The sequence below is a fragment of the Phyllostomus discolor genome, chromosome 10 (genome assembly GCF_004126475.2).
Source record: "Phyllostomus discolor isolate MPI-MPIP mPhyDis1 chromosome 10, mPhyDis1.pri.v3, whole genome shotgun sequence".
In the NCBI taxonomy this organism is placed as follows: domain Eukaryota; kingdom Metazoa; phylum Chordata; class Mammalia; order Chiroptera; family Phyllostomidae; genus Phyllostomus; species Phyllostomus discolor.
In genome coordinates, this window is record NC_040912.2 from 91,922,089 (window position 1) to 91,941,981 (window position 19,893).

At 49.6% G+C, this 19,893-nt stretch overlaps 1 protein-coding gene across 1 annotated transcript; it reads left to right on the top strand.

Annotated features, from left to right (window-relative positions):
- The first annotated feature begins 23 nt into the window (after positions 1 to 23).
- LOC114508040 lies at positions 24 to 19,502 on the top strand. Its single transcript, XM_028526033.2, has 6 exons — positions 24 to 235; positions 1,275 to 2,113; positions 3,037 to 3,063; positions 13,324 to 13,437; positions 17,209 to 17,257; positions 18,451 to 19,502. Exons 1-6 carry the CDS (start codon positions 157 to 159, stop codon positions 19,335 to 19,337), a joined length of 1,995 nt encoding a protein of 664 aa, XP_028381834.2. The 5' UTR covers positions 24 to 156; the 3' UTR covers positions 19,338 to 19,502.
- Positions 19,503 to 19,893: the final 391 nt, after the last annotated feature.

A 19,893-nucleotide genomic window follows, 5' to 3' on the forward strand; every position in this document is an offset into this window, starting at 1 on the left:
GAACAGACAGACCAAGCTCAGCAAACCTCTCCCAGCGTCAGCCCCACTGCCCGGCCCTTCCAATGTTGCTCCCTCAGGTCCCATGTTCGGGGGGGTGGGGACCACGACTGTGTCACTGTGCTGTCAGCAGCTCTTGGAGGTAGTTGTACCACTTTAATGAACCAATTGTGTTTGGGACTCTTCCAGCTAAGCATGGGAGGACGGAAGATGGCAAGAGATGAGGAAAATGCCTGGGGTAAGAGCACATCTCCCACTGGGAACTTGCCCCCAGGTGTGAGCTCTGGGTGATGATGGAAATGGACAACCTCAGGACTGAATAGGCAGGTCCTGAAGGGCACCCTGAGGTTTGAAGGGCAACACAGCAAGAGTCCTGACACATGCACTGTAGCTGCGTCCCTGCTCCTGCCCCTGCCCAGCTGGGAGGCACTAACTTCTTTCATGGCCTGCACCCCACCCCCAACCAGTGCCAAAGTGTAAAATGCAGACACTAACCCCACCTGACCCCACAGAGGACGATGGAGAGGGCATCAGCTCCTGCACTGGAGGGGGTCACGCACCAGGTAGAGGGTTAGAGACCCAGGGTGGAGGGGCAGACAGGTGTCTTATTAGTAGGAAGCAGTGTTAAGAGAGAGGGATGGGGAGAGGGGAGAGGAGGGAGAGAGGGAGAGGAGGAGGAAGGAAAGAAGTGATGTCACTAACCCCCAACACCCCCAGGAGGAAACAACACCACACTATTATTCCCAATTTTGCACAAAGGTTTAACACTTAGATGAAGCAACTTCCAAGGTGGCACAGCCGGCCCATGGCAGGGCTGTGAGGCAAGCCCGGGGTGTCTGGGACTCCACACAGCCCTTCACGCCCAGGCCCACTGCCCGCTGCTTCCCTCTTCCCTGGGCTGGACCCTGGGGGAGTGTGGCAGAGGCCACTGATGCTGCCCGCAGGGACAGCTCTGCACCATGGGGACGACCAGGGATGATGCAGGGGAGGCTGCGCCTGGAACTAGAGGGACGCTCTCTAGAGGAATACCCACCAGGTGGTGAGCATCTACAGGTGCTCATTGTGAAGCTGAGAGGACAGGGGTGGATGGTGAAGGTCCCCTGGGGCAGGGGCAGCTCTGACTGATGACCACAGTAAGGGTTTGCTTGGACAGCAGAGTTGAAACCCTGTTGTTCTCCTTTGTTACAAGGGCTCTGGGGGTTGGGGGTGGGGGAACCAGGTAACCAGGATACCTAGTTGCTTTAGGGTTTGAAGCTCACAGACCACCTGTCCTCCAGGTTCCGAAGATAGCACGTGGGGCCTGCAGGAGCGCAAGCTGAGGCTCATCCTGGCAGGAAGGACAGGGGCAGGGAAGAGTGCCACTGGGAACAGCATCCTGGGCCAAAATTGCTTCTTCTCCAGGCTCGGGGCCACCTCGGTGACCACAACGTGTGAGGTGGGGAGCTGTAAGCGGCGTCAGTGGCAGGTGGAAGTCATGGACACCCCGGACCTTTTCAGCTCCCAAGTCCCCAAGACAGATCCAGGATTCCAGGAGCGGACGCGCTGCTACCTGCTGTCGGCACCAGGGCCCCACGCAGTGATCCTGGTGACTCAGTTGGGTCGCTTCACGGCGCAAGACCAGCAGGCCCTGAGCGCGCTCAAGGACCTGTTCGGGGACAGCGTTACGGCACGCACCATCGTGCTGTTCACACGCAAGGAGGACCTGGCCGGGGGCTCGGTGAAGGAGTTCGTGCGTGACACGGACAACCGCTCACTGCGGAGGCTGGTGGCCGAGTGCGGAGGCCGCGTGTGCGCCTTCAACAACCGGGCGGTGGGCCCGGAGCAGGAAGCCCAGGTGCAGGAGCTGCTGGAGCTGGTGAAGTGCCTGGTGGACACTCAGTCAGGTGTCCCCTTCACCAACGACGTGTACCACCTGGCGCAGGCGCTGGCCGGCGCGGACCCGGAGGAGCGAAGGCGCAGGGTGACGGAGAAACTAGCCCTCCGCGCTCGTGCTTACAAGGGGCGGCAGCTGCTGGGCCAGCTATGGGCTTGGGTGCAGCCCCGGAAGATGGGTGTGGCCCTGGTGCTGGGCACTGTGGTCCTCCTGTTCTGGCTGCTGACCAGACAAAGGCCTGAGGCCTAGGTCGGTCCTCAGTGACAGGCTGTAACAGGACCTAGTCCCGCCAGCTGACAGTCATACTCGTCTCTGCTGTCTGTGCCTCCGGGGTCTGCAGGCTTTGCCCATGTCCCTCACCTGGCAGTAACCTACCAACGACAAAGTCCTGCCAGGGCCCGCTGCCCACCTCCCCGCATCCCTGCCCTGTGACCTGGCCTCTCTGGGCTCCTTTCCTACTTCAGCCAAGTAACTGTCATTGCTTTTCCTGGTTTCCACTGACCTCAGGCTGCTGTCGCATGTTGTTGAATCCGCCCCCATCTCCCCACCAGACCAGGGTCAGGCCCCACATAAACCCTCAGCCCATTCCCATTTGTTTCAGTTGACCATGAATTGAGTGAATAAATGCACTGGACGTTCACATCATGTTGTCCGACATCAGTATTTGTGGATGTCAGTTCATCCTCCTGGCACTCACATTGAACAAAGGCACTGCTCTGTCGTCCCCGCCCCCACCTGAAAAACCACACTCACACCCAAGTGCAGAAAGACACACACACCCACTAGGGTGTGTACCCACAGGAAGAGAGACCCTGAAGAACTGTCCCTCTGTCACTGCAGGGGACATCTCCCCAGGGGAGTCTGTGTCACTATCACACCCCTTAGCAGCCTGAATGCAGAGGCTGCTGAAGCCCAAGGAAACTTGAACTACAGACTCAAGTCCCTAGGAGCTACAGAGACTGCAGAAAGTCTGCTTCCCCAGAGGACCTTTCTCTGGCACACTCATAGGGTGGGGGTATGCTTTTCCACTCCGGGGTGAAGCTGAAAGAATTAAGATGGTTGAAGATTTTTATTTCAACCTCCTAATAAAGGGCAGACAGGCCTAGGTGGGCTGAGCATTGGTGACACCATGGTGGGCAAAGTGTCAGCCCCCCTGTGCCATGCAGATCCGGGAGAGTCAGCTCCGGGCCCAGGTAAATGAGCCAGGTTAGCCAGCTCATCTCTGCACCCATGCTTGCTCTGCCCCCAGGGTCTCCACCCTCACACACAAACTGAAGCTCACCCCAGATCCTGCTGGGAACCTGTGGTGTCTTCTGCCCGGTGCTTCACAGACAGGAAGTCCCAGGTCACTGATGCCCTCACGTCACTGAAGGGACACGTCAAAGGGGAAATAATCGGCAACAGCTGAGCACGCAGTGGAGCCAGAGGCCCACATGCCCCACCTGGAGCCACCGCAAACACGAACAGGAACCCAACACCAAGGCCAAGACTCAGCACTTCCTCTGCTGCCACCATCACTCTGCTTCCAGGGTCCTCCACAGATCCCCGCGGGGGCCCTGACGGGGAATCTGGATTCTGGATTCTTTGTCCACTTTCCAATATCCTTTCAAGGGAACAAACAAGAAAAGGCTACCATTGTCCCTTTGCTGAGGTGGGAGATGGTCAGTGGTAAACAAATGAGAAAGAAAGAAAAGCAAAGTGTCCAGTGGGAGCAATGAAACACGTGATTCTCGCCCTTTGGTTGGGGAGGGATGGAGCCCAGAGGTCCCCAAGGGACAGCGATGGAGCTGCTGGGATGTAGGGGAGGAGCCCCCAGGGGTTCCAGGGAGCAGACACACCCCACTACGGCTGCAATCCAGGCACCCGAGGGAACAGAGTGTTTGTTGATAAAAAGACAGGGATTAGCGGAGTAGGTTGAAACTCGTGCCCCAAACATAGGCTGCTTTTAGAAAAAGCCTTTGAAATATTATGGCAGAAACAGGCTGAACATCAAAAATTGGGAAAAAATGGTGCAAACATTAGTCAGGCAAAAGGGAGAAGAAACAGCTGTATTGACAGCAAATGAATTAGACTTCAAAACAAAGGAAATTACCAGATGCAGAAAGTTGAACACTGTAGGATGGTAAAAAGGCCCCTCCGCCCAGAAGACAAAGCAATCCTCAGTGTTTCCTCCAAAACCAGAGAAGCACAATGTGTGCGCAGAAACTGAAACCGAAAGGAGAATCAGACAAACCCAGGACCGTGGTTAGAGACCGGTCTCCCTGCACAATCGACGGAACAGCCGCCTGGAAAACCAGCGGGGTCTAAAGGGTCCCTCACACCGTCACTCAACGGGGCTAACTGGTGTTTGTGGAAGCTGGAATTCACAGAAGACACATTTTTTTCGGGTGCACAAGGAACATGTGCCGGGATAGGCCCTGTCCTGGGCCTCAACACAAACCTCACCACATTTAGAAGAACTAAAATGCAGTGGGACGTGTCCTCGGACCACAGCCGCATCCAGGAGGACTCAGGAGCCGCTCCTTCACCGGCCGTCGGCAGTCAGCAGAGCCGGGGCTCCCCGCACGTCCTCGGAGCCTGGGAGAAGGCCTGTTGATGGCTCCCCAGGGTCGAATTCTAAGTCTGCAGAGGGACTTTTCTGGGCCCGGAAGACACTCACGACACTGTCACTGAAGGATGGAGGAGTAAGGGGAAAAGGGACATCCTCCTTTTCCTTCTACTCATCGGTGAGACCAGCCTCCCTGTTGAGGAGAAGAGGTGACAATGTCCTCCACCCCACATGGGTCCCCTGATTCCAACAACCCCTCACTCGTTTTCCACTTAGAGGACAGATGTCCTTGCTCAAGTAGGAACAGCTTCCGTCTCTGCTCACCCTTGGCCAGCCCTACCCACCATGTGGGCGCACTAACCCTGGGTGCGTGATCAGTTACCCCTGGTGCAATTTAGCCTCTTTGTGGAAATCCAGGTCCTATCAGGGACAGACACCTACCAGGGCCTTCCTGGGAGTCAGCCTCACTGAACACTGGCCAGCCCCCCAACCTGCCCAGCTGGGTCCCTGCAATGCCTCAGACAGCCTCCTCCTCCGGCCACTCCCCACTCACAGAGATGGCAGGGAGTCCGGCTTTCTCTTCAACAGCACAGAGACTGCTCTCTCTCTCCGACAGGGGAGCCCTAGGGGCCAAGGAAGCGTAGATGGTGCACACCCAGCCGCCCACGGCCCAGGGTCCCGACCAAATCCTAAGTCTTCAGCCCCCTCTGCCCCTCCAGGAACCTCTTGACATAAGACAGCGGGACATGTGGAAGTGAAACCAGAAGTCAGAGGTGGCTGGGGAGGAACTTTGGAACTTAGGAAACCCCATATATCTTCCTTGTCTGTGCTCAGTTCGGGAAAACAATGAAATAATACCCAGTATTGGGAAAGGAGTGTTGAAATCTCCAACTGTAAATGTGGAGTGGTCTCTTTCCCCATCTGTTTGGGTCAGTGTTTCCCTCTTGGATTTGGGAGTTCTGTTGTTTCCTGAAGCTCCGTTACCTAGGAGGCACATTCAATATTATTGTCTTGTGGATGCACTAACCTGTTTGTCATTATGAAAGGTCCTTCTCTATCCTGGGTGCAAAGATGGTATCATTTGGCTCCTACTTTGTTTGACTTGAATACAGCCACTGCAGGTGTCAAATGCTGAGCCTGTGCCTGGTTTCTCTTTGTGACGGTGTGTCTTTTTGGATTCTTGCCCTGTGACCTGTCTGCGTCTCTGCATGTAAAGTGGGATTTCCTTCACACAGCACACAGGTGCGCCCTGCTTTTCAAATCCAACCTGACTGTCTTATCATTGGGGCATTTAGATAACTTACACCTGATATTATTGATACAGTTGTGTTTAAATTCATTGTCTTGCTATTTGTCTCTGTTTGTCCCATCTGTCCTTTATTTCTCTGCCCTTTTGGGTGAATTGTAAAATTTCACTTTAGTTCATCTACTACCTTATGAGCTGCACCTCATGTCATTTTTCCAGTGGTTGCTCCGTGATTGACAGTACGCACCTTTAACCTACATTCTACCTCCGGTGAACAGTCCATCACAGCACAAGTCCTGTGAGACCTCTGCAACATTCTACCATTGCTTCCTCCCTCCCCATTTATGCACTATTGTTGTCATACCTTTTACAGTTACATAAAATATAACCTCCACTATACATTGTTTTTATTTTGCTTTCAAGAGTCACTTGCCTTTTGCAGAATTTTTTCAGTGATAAAAATCTTTTCTGTGTACCCACCAACTCGCTGTTTTTGGTCTCGGTCCTCTATGGAGGTACCACTTGTCTCCGTTTTCACTTTCTGCACCCCTGACCCGTCCTCTGGGTCAGCCCTGAGCGGCCTTCATTCAATGTCTGGAGATCATATGTTTATAAAAGAAGTCTTAGCAAATTTAAAAATATTGAAAAAACACCAAATATCTTTTCTGGCCACAATAGTATGAAACTAAAATCACTAATAAGAGAAAAACTGAGAAACTCACAAAAACATGAAAATGAAACAACACACTCCTGAATGATCAGGGGAATTTTTTTAATTGAAACAAAAATGGTAACAACATACAACCTGCAGCAGAAGCAATTCTAAGATAGAAGGTTATAAAGATAAAGACCTACACTAAGAAAGAAGAAATATCTCAAATAAACAACTTAACTTTACATCAAGGAGCCAAAAAAAAAAAAAACTAAGCCCAAAGTTAGCAGAGGAAGGAAATACAGGTCAGGAAGACAACAGAAAAAATGAACAAAACTAAGATCTCTTTGTTTGAAAAGATAAATGTATGAAACTTTAGCTCAACCAATTTTTTTAAAAAATAGAAAAGACTCAAATAAATAAAATCATGAATGAAAGAGGAGATGTTACAACTGATATCACAAAAATACAGAGGATCGCAGAGACTGCTATGAACAACCATGGGTCAATGAACAGAGAAACTAGAAGAAACAGATAAAATTCCTAGAACCATGCAACCTACCAAGACTGAATCATAAATAAACAAAAATCTGGGCAGACCAATAATGAGGAAGGAGATTGAAGCGGGAATCAAAAATCTCCCAACAAAGCAAAACTCATACCACATGGTTCTACAAATGAATTCTACCAAACATTTGAAGAACAATTAAAACCTATCCTTCTCAAAATGGCCCAAACATTGAAGAGGAAGGAACACTTGCAAACTCATTTTGTGAGGCCAGACCAACCCCGATATCAAAACAAGACAAGGGTGCTACACGAGGAGAAATCTACAGGCTAATCTCCCTGATGAATATCAATGCAAAAATACTGAACAAAATACCAGAAAACTGAACTCTACAGCCATTTAAAGGATCATACACCACAGGTAAGTGGATGTAAGCCAGGTGTGCCTCCTTTTATAGGCGTAAATGTGGACCTTCCTGTGGTAGATGTCTTTGCTAGACAGGACCAGGGTCTCAAGATCTGGGAGGCTGTTAATAAATACAGGGGGGGGTATTGATTTTTGGAAGGAGAGTTGTGCCACTCATTTGTGCATTCATTGGTTGAACCTTGCATGTGCCCTTACCAGGAATCGAACCCACATCCTTGGCACATCAGGAAGATGCTCTAACCAACTGAGCTGCCCAGCCAGGGCAAAATGCATTCTTCTAAATGGTAAACTGTAACACAGTACTTTGCATGCACTGCTGTAAGAAGCATGGCCTTGTCAGGAACCTAACAAGTGCAGCCAACTGCAAAGCAGAAACCAAATGTGTCATTGACCAAATAGTGGGTTTAAAATCGATGCCTTCAGCGTCCCTGTGGGGAGACAAGAGTTTGGATGTGAATCCCCATCTCCTTTAGTTCCTGCAAGTAAATAAAACAGCCTTGTGACAACCAGGCCTGGTCCTTGAATAGAACATCCAAAGCGGCGAACCCCTTGAGTTCAGGAACATCATGAAATGTCAGCCACAAAAGTGTTAAGGCCAAGAGACACGCAAAGATTCAGGATGTGAGAGTTGTTACTGGTGAGCTCATAATAGGCTAAGACAGGGGTCACAAAGCCACAGTTTCCTGCTGCAGACTGCAAGCTTTCTTGTAATTGCAGCAAAGGAAGGAAACACTATAGTGCAATTACCCAAAATGGCCCTGTTTACGATGAGCCCAGCCTTGCAGCCAGACTCTTGTCAAGGCCACAGTTTGCTTGCTGCTCCTTGCTATGTGACCCTAAATTTGAGACAAAGGAGGGGGTGAAATGTCAAAAACCACAAACTTATTTGCAAAACAGGGGGCTCTAACTTTACCTGCTGTGCTTGGTGCCCAGATGGGGCAGGGCTCAAGGTCACTTCTGTGTGAGCTACTAGGCTACATGTCATCCCAGGCACTGGGTTCTGCACTGGGCTCGCTCTTTCCCACAGAAACTCTCAGAGACAGTGTGTCCAGTGACCGTGGTCACTCACCGGGCAGTTGTATGTGGAAGACCCAGAGAGGACCCCCTACCAGAGTGACCTCTGGGACTCCAGCTCCAAGCAACAAGCGAGTCACCCACCTCAAGCACCAGGAGTAGCCGCCCAGAACACGGGGCCACAAGAGCAACGTTGTACGCCCATCTCAAACACGGTCCCTGGAAAACAAGGGGAGAACAAGGCCGAAAGCTGCACAACAGGAAGCGCCCCACAAACACCTCTTCTCGGCCAACATCACAGACTGTGAGAGAGAAACAAATGAAGAGCCCACAAAAGAAACGAAAGCAAAGAAGCCACTGGAACAACGAGTTGCAGCCAGCGAGCCACTGGAAAAGCCGGTGGGAGCACATTCACAAAGAGGCAGCTTTCTCCCTGCCGCCTCTCTTTAAACCCGATGGAGCGCCCTGAATGTCCTTCAGTGCACACTTAATGTTTGTCTCTAATTTACCCAATATTCCAAATATATGGGAAATGTTCAATATTACATAGGGAAGAGGGGGATTAAGGTGTTTTTATTTTTTTTTAAACACATTCTTTTAAGATTTTATTTATTTCTTTTTAGGGAGGGAAGGGAGGGAGAGAGAGAGAAAGAGAGAGAGAGAGAGAGAGGGAGGGAGGGAGAGAGAGAGAGAAACATCAATCTGCGGTTGCTAGGGGTTATGGCCTGCAACCCAGGAATGTGCCCTGGCTGGGAATCGAACCTGGGACACTTTGGTTCCCAGCCCGCACTCAATCCACTGAGCTACACCAGCCAGGGCTTAAGGTGTTTTTATTTTTGTTTTTGTTTTTAACCAAAGCTGGATGGTCTAAAAGAAATGTCGTTTTGCTCCACTAAGGGACAGGATCTCATGTACACAAACAAAAGTGACTTAAAATCAAGAGAAACAAAAGGGAAGAGCCGAGAGAAGAGAGTGATGGAAAGGAGGGAGGACGTCTGTGCGCTGATCCTCATAATGTGCAGCATCTCCAGTGACGTCTCTAAAACTAAAACTAAAACAATGAATATGAATCATTGGGCATAAGTACCAGTTGAAAAGCCCAGTAACAACGCTACATGCTGGGCTGCAGAGCCCAGGCTGAAGCAGAAACGTGCCCGATTTCCCAGGAAGGAGGGGACGGGAAAGGCTGAGGCCAGAGGACAGGGAGCTCCTTCCTAGAAGCAGAGGGAGCGCTCCTACCTCTTCCCCTCTGCGTGACCTCGGTTTGGACCCAACGTCACCAGGTCATCAGGGAGAAGGAGACACTCAGCTGACAGGTGACGGATGGATTTCAAATTGAGGGCCTGGGACACGTTGGATATTGGGCTATAATTTAATAAACATTATATACAAATCCCAGATATCTGTACTTATATGTGGTACATCCTTCTCACGATATGCACTTCTATTTATCAGGTGTCATATTCAACTTGCTACTACTTTGTTGAGGATTTTCATGTCTACATTCATAAAGGATATCGGTCTGTAGTTTTCTTTTCCGTAACACCCTTGAATGATACCCACCTCATAGAATGAACTGTGAATTCCTCCTCTCCCATGTGAAGTATTGGTGTTAATTCTTCTTTAAATGTTTGGTAGAATTTTTTAATTACTAATTTAACCTCCCTACATCTTACAGGAAATTTCAGGCTTTATTTCTGCATGAGTCACTTTCAGTCCTTTGTGTCTGAGTAGGAATCTAACACATTGCATTGAAAAGCAGAAGATGACAAGAAAGTGTGGCTTTCTGTGCGGTGAGCTGACAGCCTGCAGCTGTGACGCTGTCACGACCCACCTTAGCTTTTGAGCAGAGCCAGGCCTTCCCTGGTGGAGCTCAGCAGGGCCCCTAGGAGCCCCTAGTGCAGGTCGGACACAGGACGCAGGATGCAGGAAGCGGCCAGGTTGCAGGAAGTGGCCACTGCTGCCTTTGCCCCACAATTCTCTGAGTCGTCACTGGCTTTGTCAGGGCTGAGGGTCTCTTTATGCAACCTCACTGCCCCTTCTCTTTGTTTTTCAAATGTCAGCTCTGTAGTGAGGTCTGAGGCTTCCTGTGTCCTGAGGACCAGTGGTGGCACCTGGTAGCCCAGAGCCTGGCAGGCTAAGCACACAGGGCTGGCGTGGGGTGGTGGAGGGTGCGAGGGGAGGGGGGAGTGCTGCTGGTGGGTAAGTGGTTGAGGCCTCGCGGCTGGGCGCCCCAGCCCTGCTTTGCCTGCTGTTCGCCAGGCTCAGGCCAGGCCTGACCCACAGCCCAGGTCTGAAAAGGCAGGTAACCTGTCAGAAAAGGAACCATGGAGCTGAGCAGAAACTGAAACTTCATCACAAAGGAGTTCTACAGCTTCAGAGTTTAATGACACACAGATATGAACACTACTAACTTTGCAAAGGCCCCAAGTTAACACGTTAAGTTTTTTGGGGGGGAGTTGTGGGTTTTTGGGGGGGTTAAATATATTTTATTGATTATGCTATTGCCGTTGTCCCATTATCCCCCCTTCATTCCCCTCCACCCTGCACACCCTCTCCCACCCACATTCCCCCCTTTAGTTCATGTCCATGTGTCATACGTTCTTTAGCTTCTACATTCCCCATACTATTCTTACCCTCCCCCTGTCTATTTTCTACCTATTGTCTATGCTACTTATTCTCTGTACCTTTCCCCCTCTCTCCTCCTTCCACTCCCCTGTTGCTAACCCTCCATGTGATCTCCATTTCTGTGGTTCTGCTCCTATTCTAGTTGTTTGCTTAGTTTCTTTTTGTTTTTGTTTTAGGTGCGGTTGTTAATAATTGTGAGTTTGCTGTCATTGTACTATACATGTTTCTATCTTCTTTTTCTTAGATAAGTTCCTTTAACATTTCATAAAATAAGGGCTTGGTGATGATGAACTCCTTTAACTTGACCTTATCTGAGAAGCACTTTATCTGCCCTTCCATTCTCAATGAAAGCTTTGCTGGATAGAGCAATCTGGGATGTAGGTCCTTGCCTTTCATGACTTGGAATACTTCTTCCCAGCCCCTTCTTGCCTATAAGGTCTCTTTTGAGAAACCAGCTCACAGTCTAATGGGAACTCCTTTGTAGGTTACTGTCTCCTTATCTCTTGCTGCTTCTAGGATTCTCTCCTTCATTTTTACCTTGGCTAATGTAATTACAATGTGCCTTAGTGTGTTCCTCCTTGGGTCCATCTTCTTTGGGACTCTCTGAGCTTCCTGGACTTCCTGGAAGTCTATTTCCTTTGCCAGATTGGAGAAGCTCTCTTTATTATTTGTTCAAATAAGTTTTCCACTTGTTGCTCTTCCTCTTCTCCTCCTGGTGCCCCTATAATTTGGATGTTGGAACGTTTAAAGATGTCCTGGAGGTTCCTATGCCTCTCCTCATTTTTTTGAATTCTTATTTCTCCATTCTTTTCTGTTTGGTTGTTTTTTTCTTCCTTCTGGTCCACTCTATTGTTTTGAGTCCCAGTTTCCTTCCCATCACTATTGGTTCCCTGTGCATTTTCCTTCATTGGGTCCAACTTTCCTGGCAATGTTTAGGCATTTGCCAAGTGAGACTTCCCAGACAGCTGCCAGAATAGGCTACAAATGCACAAAGAATAGCACAGAATCCCCAGTGGGTTGTCAGACACTTATTATTGTGAAAATATTTCAATGATGGTGGCAAGTGTTGGTATAAAATACAAAGAGAGGGACTGGATGTCATATGACGTCCCCAATCTGATTCTCAGAATGTGCTATCAACAATTTGAATCACATTATTAGAGAGGTTTGACAGTTTTTCCTCGTGGTCGATAGCATTTCTCTATTCCAGATGTCCCCACGGTCCCCACCTTGGCCGGCCTCCAGCCATCATTGTACTGCTGTGTGTCCAGGGTTATCCACAGCATTTCTTTAGTGATTTCCCTTTTCAGACACTTTGATTCTGACCTTTTCACCTTTGACCCCATGATCCAATACAGTGCCTGGCATGTGAAATGCCAGGGATCATCAGATGTTCAGGAAATGCTTGGTGACCTTGGCTTTCCCATACCCTCTCTCTATCCTAGTTTCCTAGCTCCCCATTTCTAGCACCGGTTTCTTCTTGTAAAACAGCTGCCATCCACCTTTCCACCCAGGAAAGTGTTCTTTTAGGCTGTGGCTTAAAGACTTTTACCCACTGGGTTCAAGGTTAGACCCACTAACCACGTTTATGTAAATGGGGTGGTTGGATGCTAAAAATCAATTTGTTTAGTAATCAGTATAAAACAGCACCACCACTTATAAGTAGAGCTTTCGTGACCTGCAAATAAACCAAAGAAAACTATTAGAATTCACTGAGAGACTGAAGGAGCCATACCCCATATTGTATGCTCCATCTGCCTCTGCAACGTAACCGGTCCTATGTTCACTGCTGTAGCCTTAAATGTGCGATCAGTTGACAAATAGCGAAACTACAGCCCTGCTCCACCTGCCACAGAATCAAACCGACACAGAATGTGCCTGGTCCCCCAAAGTCTCTCATAGGGCCGGTCTGTCTGGTGGCAGAGAAGGGGCAGCCAGAGAAGGGGAGCCCATCTAAGTCATGCCCTTGGAGTGGGTCTTCCAGGCCCTCTGCGAACCGGCAGTGCCTCCCTGTCGCTAGCTAGAGGGAACATTCCAGAAACAGAGCCTTGAGAAGGGCCCTGGGGTGTAGGGCTGGGCAGGTGCTCCTGCAGAGGGTGGCTGGTGCTCCATAAGGGCTTTTCTGTGTCACAAGGTCTGTCTCTGAACCTGGCAGCGACGGGAGGGGCCGTGTCACCGCCTGCAGAGCCTCTTCCTGCAACTGCTGCTGTCTTGACAAGTTATAAAAAGAAATGGGAGGGAGCCTGGCAGCCCGCGAGCTGTGACAGGAAGCGTCCCATTAAGCGGACAAACAGCGCACAGCGCCCTCCTGGTCTCTGGGTCCTCTTTGCAGCAGTTTCGCCGCCCTCCCCGGGACCTTTTCCTGTCGGCGGGGACGCGGGGCGGGCTCAGCACTCCCCTTTCTTCTCAGTTCCTCGCAGCCTCGCTCTGAATCTTTCGACCTCCCGGCAGCTCCTCGTTAATTGCATCCACCTGCTTCCTGCGCGCCCAGGGCGCACGCACATTCCCGCGGCCGCCGAGCACAGCGCCCGCAGTTCCTCTCCAGGTAAGGGGATTGGGAGAGAAGTCCCAGCGCCAGTGAGGGTCTGAGAGTCCGCAGCCTAGTCACAGCCACTGATCTCACCCAGGTTCCCCTACTTCTGGGCTCACCTGTCGGTGAAAGGGAGCGACGGCAGTGGCGTTAGGGGCCACAGAGGGTTGACAGTGGGGGAAACAGGTGTGGGAACCACTCGCCCGGCGCCCACAGCCCATCACACTCCACAGCTGTCCGCCTAACTGTCTACACCTTAGCCCCTGGGTCTTCATGGGGACTCGCGTGGGTTTCGTGAAACTGGATCGAACAGTCTCAATCTGCTTGACTGATGAGAAAACTGAACGTCCCCAGTTGCGGGGGCTAGGTCAGTTTACCCTCTTAACTTCTTAACCCCACCCCCAGCAAGCTAGGTTTTTCACAGGAGACCCCTGAGTACAGGTTGTCTCATGACCTTGACCTTCTGAACCCCCGGCATTGTTTCCCAAACACCCCACTCCTTCCCTCCCACACAACGTAGGATGCCGCTGTATGGCAAACAGACTTATGTTCAAGGCACGGGAGCAATCCCTTGGTCGGCTGAGCCGTTTGTGAGAGACCAACCCAGAAATCACAAGAACTGAACTACAAGACAAGGGACTCGAATACCAGGAAACTGTGGGGACTGTGGCCGATGAGTGAGTGGAGGAGACACTGAATGCACAAAGCAGGCAAGAAACAGCTGGGTGTCCCTAAAACAGCAGGAGCCTGCGTTCTCCCCGTGTGATAGAATAAGGTATCGTCAGGATAGAGTCAGGCTCATGGGATTTCAAAGTCGGAAGGTACAGGGTGTTCATTTCCTTCAACCGCCTGCCTGACGTAGGCCCTCCTACTGTCCCCGCCAACACCGTTTTAACCTCTGCTGGCCGCTGCCTGCAGCCCTCCCGAAACACGCGGCACCATCTGGGAAAAGATTACTAGAATTTTCCTTTGGAGAAAGAGTCCACCTCCACTCTCTGTCCTCATGCTTTGGGCTGCCCCAACGTGGACATGTCCCCCGTCCCTTCTCCGGGGCTTTATTCAGTCCTGTTAATATTTTGTGACTCATTTTAGCATCTCCATCAATATCCTTTCTGACTCTTCCTGGACACTGGGTTATTGGTTCAAATCTGCCTGAAAGCCCGTTCTTCCGTGGGGCCCACGTCTCCCCCTGCCACCTGGCGCATTCGGAAGGTGGCCCAGGGAGAACCACTACACCGCGTCTCTGCAAACGTGACCCGAGTTGGACTGTATTTTTGTGACAGGCACCTTGCTCCACTTGGGTCACACTCACAGTCAAGCCAGAAAAAACACCAGGTTGTTTGTTTTACACGGAACAGCTTCAACTCAAAGCAACTCCTGCCCCCTGCAGTTTTCTCTTTGAATTGTCTTTTCTTGGAAAAAATACACTCCAGGAGTTTTCAATACAGTTGTCTGTTGGTTTCCCAGCAGGCTTCCAGCCTGTCAGGGTCACTTTAGGTCCTGACCGTGGATGGCTACGTCACATGTGGGGGTCTAAGAGGCTGTGGGCTTACTTGAAATAATCTTTTTTTCTCCCGTGGCATCCAGGAGAATACCCAGGCAAAAGGAGCTGCTTTTTCATCTTAGCTCCTTGGCAATTGTGTGACCTTGGGTTGGCCACTTGTTGCTCAGTTTCCTAACATTTTAATTAAATTTTTAAAACTTACCTTAATTCGAGAGAACCATTAAAATAACGGACGTGAGAGAACTTAGAAAGTTACAAATGGACGCACTGAAGATTAGTATGACAATGAGATTCACCGTCATCACCATCACCACTGTCATCATCATCTTTACCACATGGTTAGATTGGTTCCAACATATTTCCTGAGGTTTCCAAACCTCACAAAGGTTATCTAACATAGTGAGAGAATTTGTGCAGGTTTAGCAAGAGACAGAGTGCAATTTCCCGGGACAAGGACCATGTCAGGGAGAGGGGTGAGGCAGAGCTCTTTGGTGGGCTTCAGGAAAGGAAGGGAGGGTGCGTGGGAAGGGGAGGGAAGGAAAATGGAAAGGAGGAAAGAAGGAAGGAAGGAAGCTGCCGTAGGATATTCTGACAATGTGAAAAAGGATGGTTTTCCTAAGTGGGGCCCAAAACCCCACTAAGTGAATGGAAAAACGTGCAAATGTTATTTCTGTATAACAGAAGCCACCTGAATAGCAAACCAGCTATGAAAACTATTTTTGAGTTCAGTGGTAATCGGTGAAATCCAAGTGGAAGTCATCCTTATTTATGCTCATAAGAGTATTTAAAAATTACAGGTTGAATATCAACAAGTTCATGTGAAGTTTTGGGGAATTCTCACACATGGCCAGTGTCAGTGAGGATTAGCACAGTGCTCTCAGAGTCACGTGGGCAGCATCCAGTCAGGGGGGAGCTGGCCATCAGGCATAAGTTGCTATACATGTGCCCCGAGACATACAGTATATGGGGATTCTTCTGCAGCAAGCGTATATTTGGAAACAGCTTAAAGTTGTGTTAATAAATAATCGGATTAAATGTTACACAAATCACGTCTTTATGTGAAAGTTTCAAATGCAAAAACAGTACTAGGTGTTACCTATAGATGCATGTGTCAGTGTAAGCGGATATACACACCTGAGGAGGATAAATCAAACCCTCAGACAGTCAGTTGCATCTGAAGGGAAGAGGGAGGGAGAAAGGGCCTGGGAGTCAAACACCAGCCACGGGACTCCATGTGTAGTGCTTTAACTTCACATCAAACAGAAGAGATGCAGGAAAAATGCCAAAATACTGACATTTGTCCATTTTTCATGGTAGGCTTTTGTTTTATAACTCGGTGTATTTCTTCACCTAAAAACTGTATTTCATAACTGCATAATATTAAAACAATAAATAAATGCAGTCTCATCTCAGGTAGAGCTGGACGTCACTTCTTGCCTTTCTAACAGCGAGATGAGGAACACAATATTACACCTCACTGGACTGAAACATTTATGCCAACTGATGCCAATGGTTGTGCCAATTTCTGTTTACATCTCCTAGATTACAAAACTATAGGGGACAATAGGGGACACGGGCCTCGGAGCCAGCCAGGAGAAACAGTTGATTAAACACTGAGCAAGAAGCGAGCCTCTCCTGAATTTAAAAGGATTAATAAAGACTTTACTTATTTATTTATTTACTTTCTTATTTTTAGAGAGAGGGGAAGGGAGGGAGAAGGAGGTGGAAACATCAGTGTGTGAGAGAAGTGCTGACCCGTTGCCTCTCTCACGCGGGCACTGAACCCGCGACCCAGGCATGTGCCCTGACGGGGGATAGAACTGGTGACCTTTTGCTTTGCAGTACGATGCCCAACCGAGCCACACAGGTCAGGCGAGTCTCTCTGGAATTTGTCCTGAATGTTGACTCTTTCTCTTTGGTCACGGCACCTCCTCCGCTCCACCGAATGCTCAGGGGGCTGACAACAAAGTTGCTAGAGCAAGTGTCATTGGATGACATCCTTTTCCAGTTAGAGGGCATAATAAGTAAGGGATATGTTTTAACACTTTTCCTGCTTTCCTGTAAGCTGAGAAAACAAAGCAACCATGTGTGGTGTTACAGCTCCTGGTTTGCTGGAAGTTATTTATAGACGTTTTCAAATACAACGTGAGTTAAGAAATTAGCCATGGAAATGGCCCCTCCATGCAGAGTTAGTCTTAGGAGTCCCAACTGGAGGTATCCTCAGGCCTGACCAACCCCTATGTGGACACTTGCTTTTTATTCTTTTTCTGATTTTATTCCAGAAGAGAATGGAAGGACAGCCAAAGAACAGATACGGAACTATGGCTGAAGGTAAGACAGCCTCTGAGTTCTCAAGAGGTTCTGGTCCCTCACCTCAAACACAGCGACGGAAGCCCTGTATGTTAAACTGCAGAAGAAAAAGACAGGGCTCATTTGTTCTTTACCTCCCCCATCACCACACACACCCCCACCAGCCCCCACAGTATGATGTTGTGCTGCATGGGAAATGTGGAAATGAAACTCCAGGTCAGACGTTGGAAGAGTTTTGAACTGAATTGTGAATGAAGTTTCTCTTTCCTTGTCTACCCTCAGCTGAAAAATGGAAAAGTTCCCCAGACTTAGTCATGGTGTTTGCTACAAAACATCCCAGAACACTTTGGAAAAGGAAGGATCAACCCAGAACAGACGAAAAAGAGTAGATTCTAGGAGCCTACAATGAACTTGGAATTCATTTGGGCTCACGAGAACTGGAGAACTCCTTGTGTTCTTGCTCTCCTTGGTCCCTTGAAGGTTTTAGCTCCTGGCTCTGAGTTCCCTCTCCAACACCACTTTTGTTAACTTCCTGTAGTTCACTCAGCCAAGTAGGTCATTCCTCCAAAGCATGTACTTCTAGTGGTCTTATATTCCACTCCTCTTCAGCCACCCATCCCAGCTCCTCTCCCGGACTTTGCCCTTGACCTTTCTGTTGTCTCAATTTCAAGCATCCAACCCCCACCCAAAGAGCAGAGACCTGGGAGCCTCGGCTGGTCCTTGGTGGGAGGTTACATCTGACACTTCCATTCCTCCCAAGGTCTAGGTGAAAGTGTTGAGCACACTACATGGATATGACTAGGAGTTTGTGGGTGGAACACAGGTGGTAATATTTTCCCCTTTGTGACTTGTCCTCTGCCTCCCTCTAATCTCACATTTATTTACCATGAAACTGTCATGGGTACCATCCTGAAAAAACACAGGGACCACTTGTCTTTCAGAAAAACTCTTTTCCTTGGTCTTAATGATGGCTTGGAGCATCCTGCTCAGTGTAGCCATTCTTACTCTTGGATGTGGCTGCCACACCATATGCCTTCCTAGGTGGCCTTCCTATGACCAAGCACCTCCTAAAGTCATCGACATACCTTTCTATGTATTTAGATAGGGTGGTTTTCCTGAAACAAAGTTCCGTGTTTTTTATGAGATACCATGAGGGTCCCTGACCAAAACATCTTAAGCATCACTAGCTTAGCAAGATGCAATTTTTTTTCCAGGCAGAGTGAAAGATAACCAGTCGGAATCATCCTCCTCACTGAGGCTCATCCTGGTGGGTAGATCTGGCTGCGGAAAAAGTGCCACTGGGAACAGCATCCTGTGCCAGCCCAAGTTTGAGTCCAAGATGTCCGCCCAGGCAGTGACCAGGACATGCCAGGAGGGCATGGTCACGTGGAATGGGAGGAACATCCTGGTGGTTGACACGCCCTCCATCTTTGAGGAAAAGGCCCAGAACCAAGAGATGTACAAGGACATTGGGGACTGCTACCTGCTCTCGGCCCCAGGGCCCCACGTGCTGCTGCTGGTGACGCAGCTGGGCCGCTTCACTGCCCAGGACACAGTGGCAGTGAGGAGGGTGAAGGAGGTCTTCGGAGCAGGCGCCATGCAACACATGGTGGTCCTCTTCACCCACAAAGAGGACCTGGGGGGTGAGTCCTTGAAAGAGTATGTAGCCAACACAGACAACCTCAGCCTGCGGATCCTAGTGCACGAGTGCGGGGGCAGGTACTGTGGCTTCAACAACCGGGCCACTGTGGAGGAGCAGAGGGTTCAGCTGGCGGAGCTGATGGATGTGGTGGAGAACCTGGAGGAGGAGCTCCAGGGCGCCTACTATAAGAACAACCTCTTCTTGCATGCACAGGAGCACAAGAGAAACGGGGGTGGCACCTCTGGGATAGAGTACAGACGCTACCTGGCCCAGGTAGAAGAGCAGGTTGAAAAGCAAAAGCGAGAGCTGAAGGAGGTGGAGAGTCACGGGCTGTCCAAGGCACTCCGCAGGGTGAAAAAGTGGATCTGGTCTCACATTGGGTTATCTGCATTTATTGCGATATGCATTTTGATTTATCTTGCCGTTTTAATTAACTGGGGTATTACTCGTTCGCACTAAACATTTCCACTGACTCCTATGATTGGCTTTTTGTTTCCAGACTCACCATCTCTATGTTTGTAAGATACTTGATTTGCTTTTTACTTAGTGTCAGGTTCAGTTTCTCTTCCTTGTATCAGACATGCCCAAGTGCTTATAGAGAAATAAAACCCAAAGGAAAAAACATTTCTTCTTCATTGTTTTTGTTTTCTTAAGAATCATGGAGGTGAATGATTCATTGGATACCTTTCTGAAATCTCTGGGGCCAGGGGTTGCAGGAAGGAAGGGGCATGGACTGTGATATCATATGTTGAGAGAAGAGACGGGTTATGTTAGAAGCTGGTGATGGAATTCCTTCTTTTATTCAGAAGCACACTCTGGTTTCATCGCAGGCTGTCAGGGACCACACCCATCACCAGCCCCACCTGAGAGAGGGTGATGAGGGCGTTCTGGGGTGAATTCCGGAGGCATGAAGGGGGTGAGGGGGAGGGAGGAAGGGACCTGGACACTCGAGGAGAGAAAAGGGGTCCCAGGTGGGGTGGGGTGTTGCCTTGGGGAAAGCAGAGTCAGTGGCTGG

Excerpts from the sequence above, each read along its gene's own strand:
- LOC114508040 (XM_028526033.2), top strand. The coding sequence starts at position 157 with ATGAACCAATTGTGTTTGGGACTCTTCCAGCTAAGCATGGGAGGACGG. Across the intron at positions 236-1,274 it reads AGATGAGGAAAATGCCTGGG|GTTCCGAAGATAGCACGTGG; the intron begins GTAAGAGCACAT and ends CCTGTCCTCCAG. Across the intron at positions 3,064-13,323 it reads AGAGTCAGCTCCGGGCCCAG|ATCTTTCGACCTCCCGGCAG; the intron begins GTAAATGAGCCA and ends GCCTCGCTCTGA.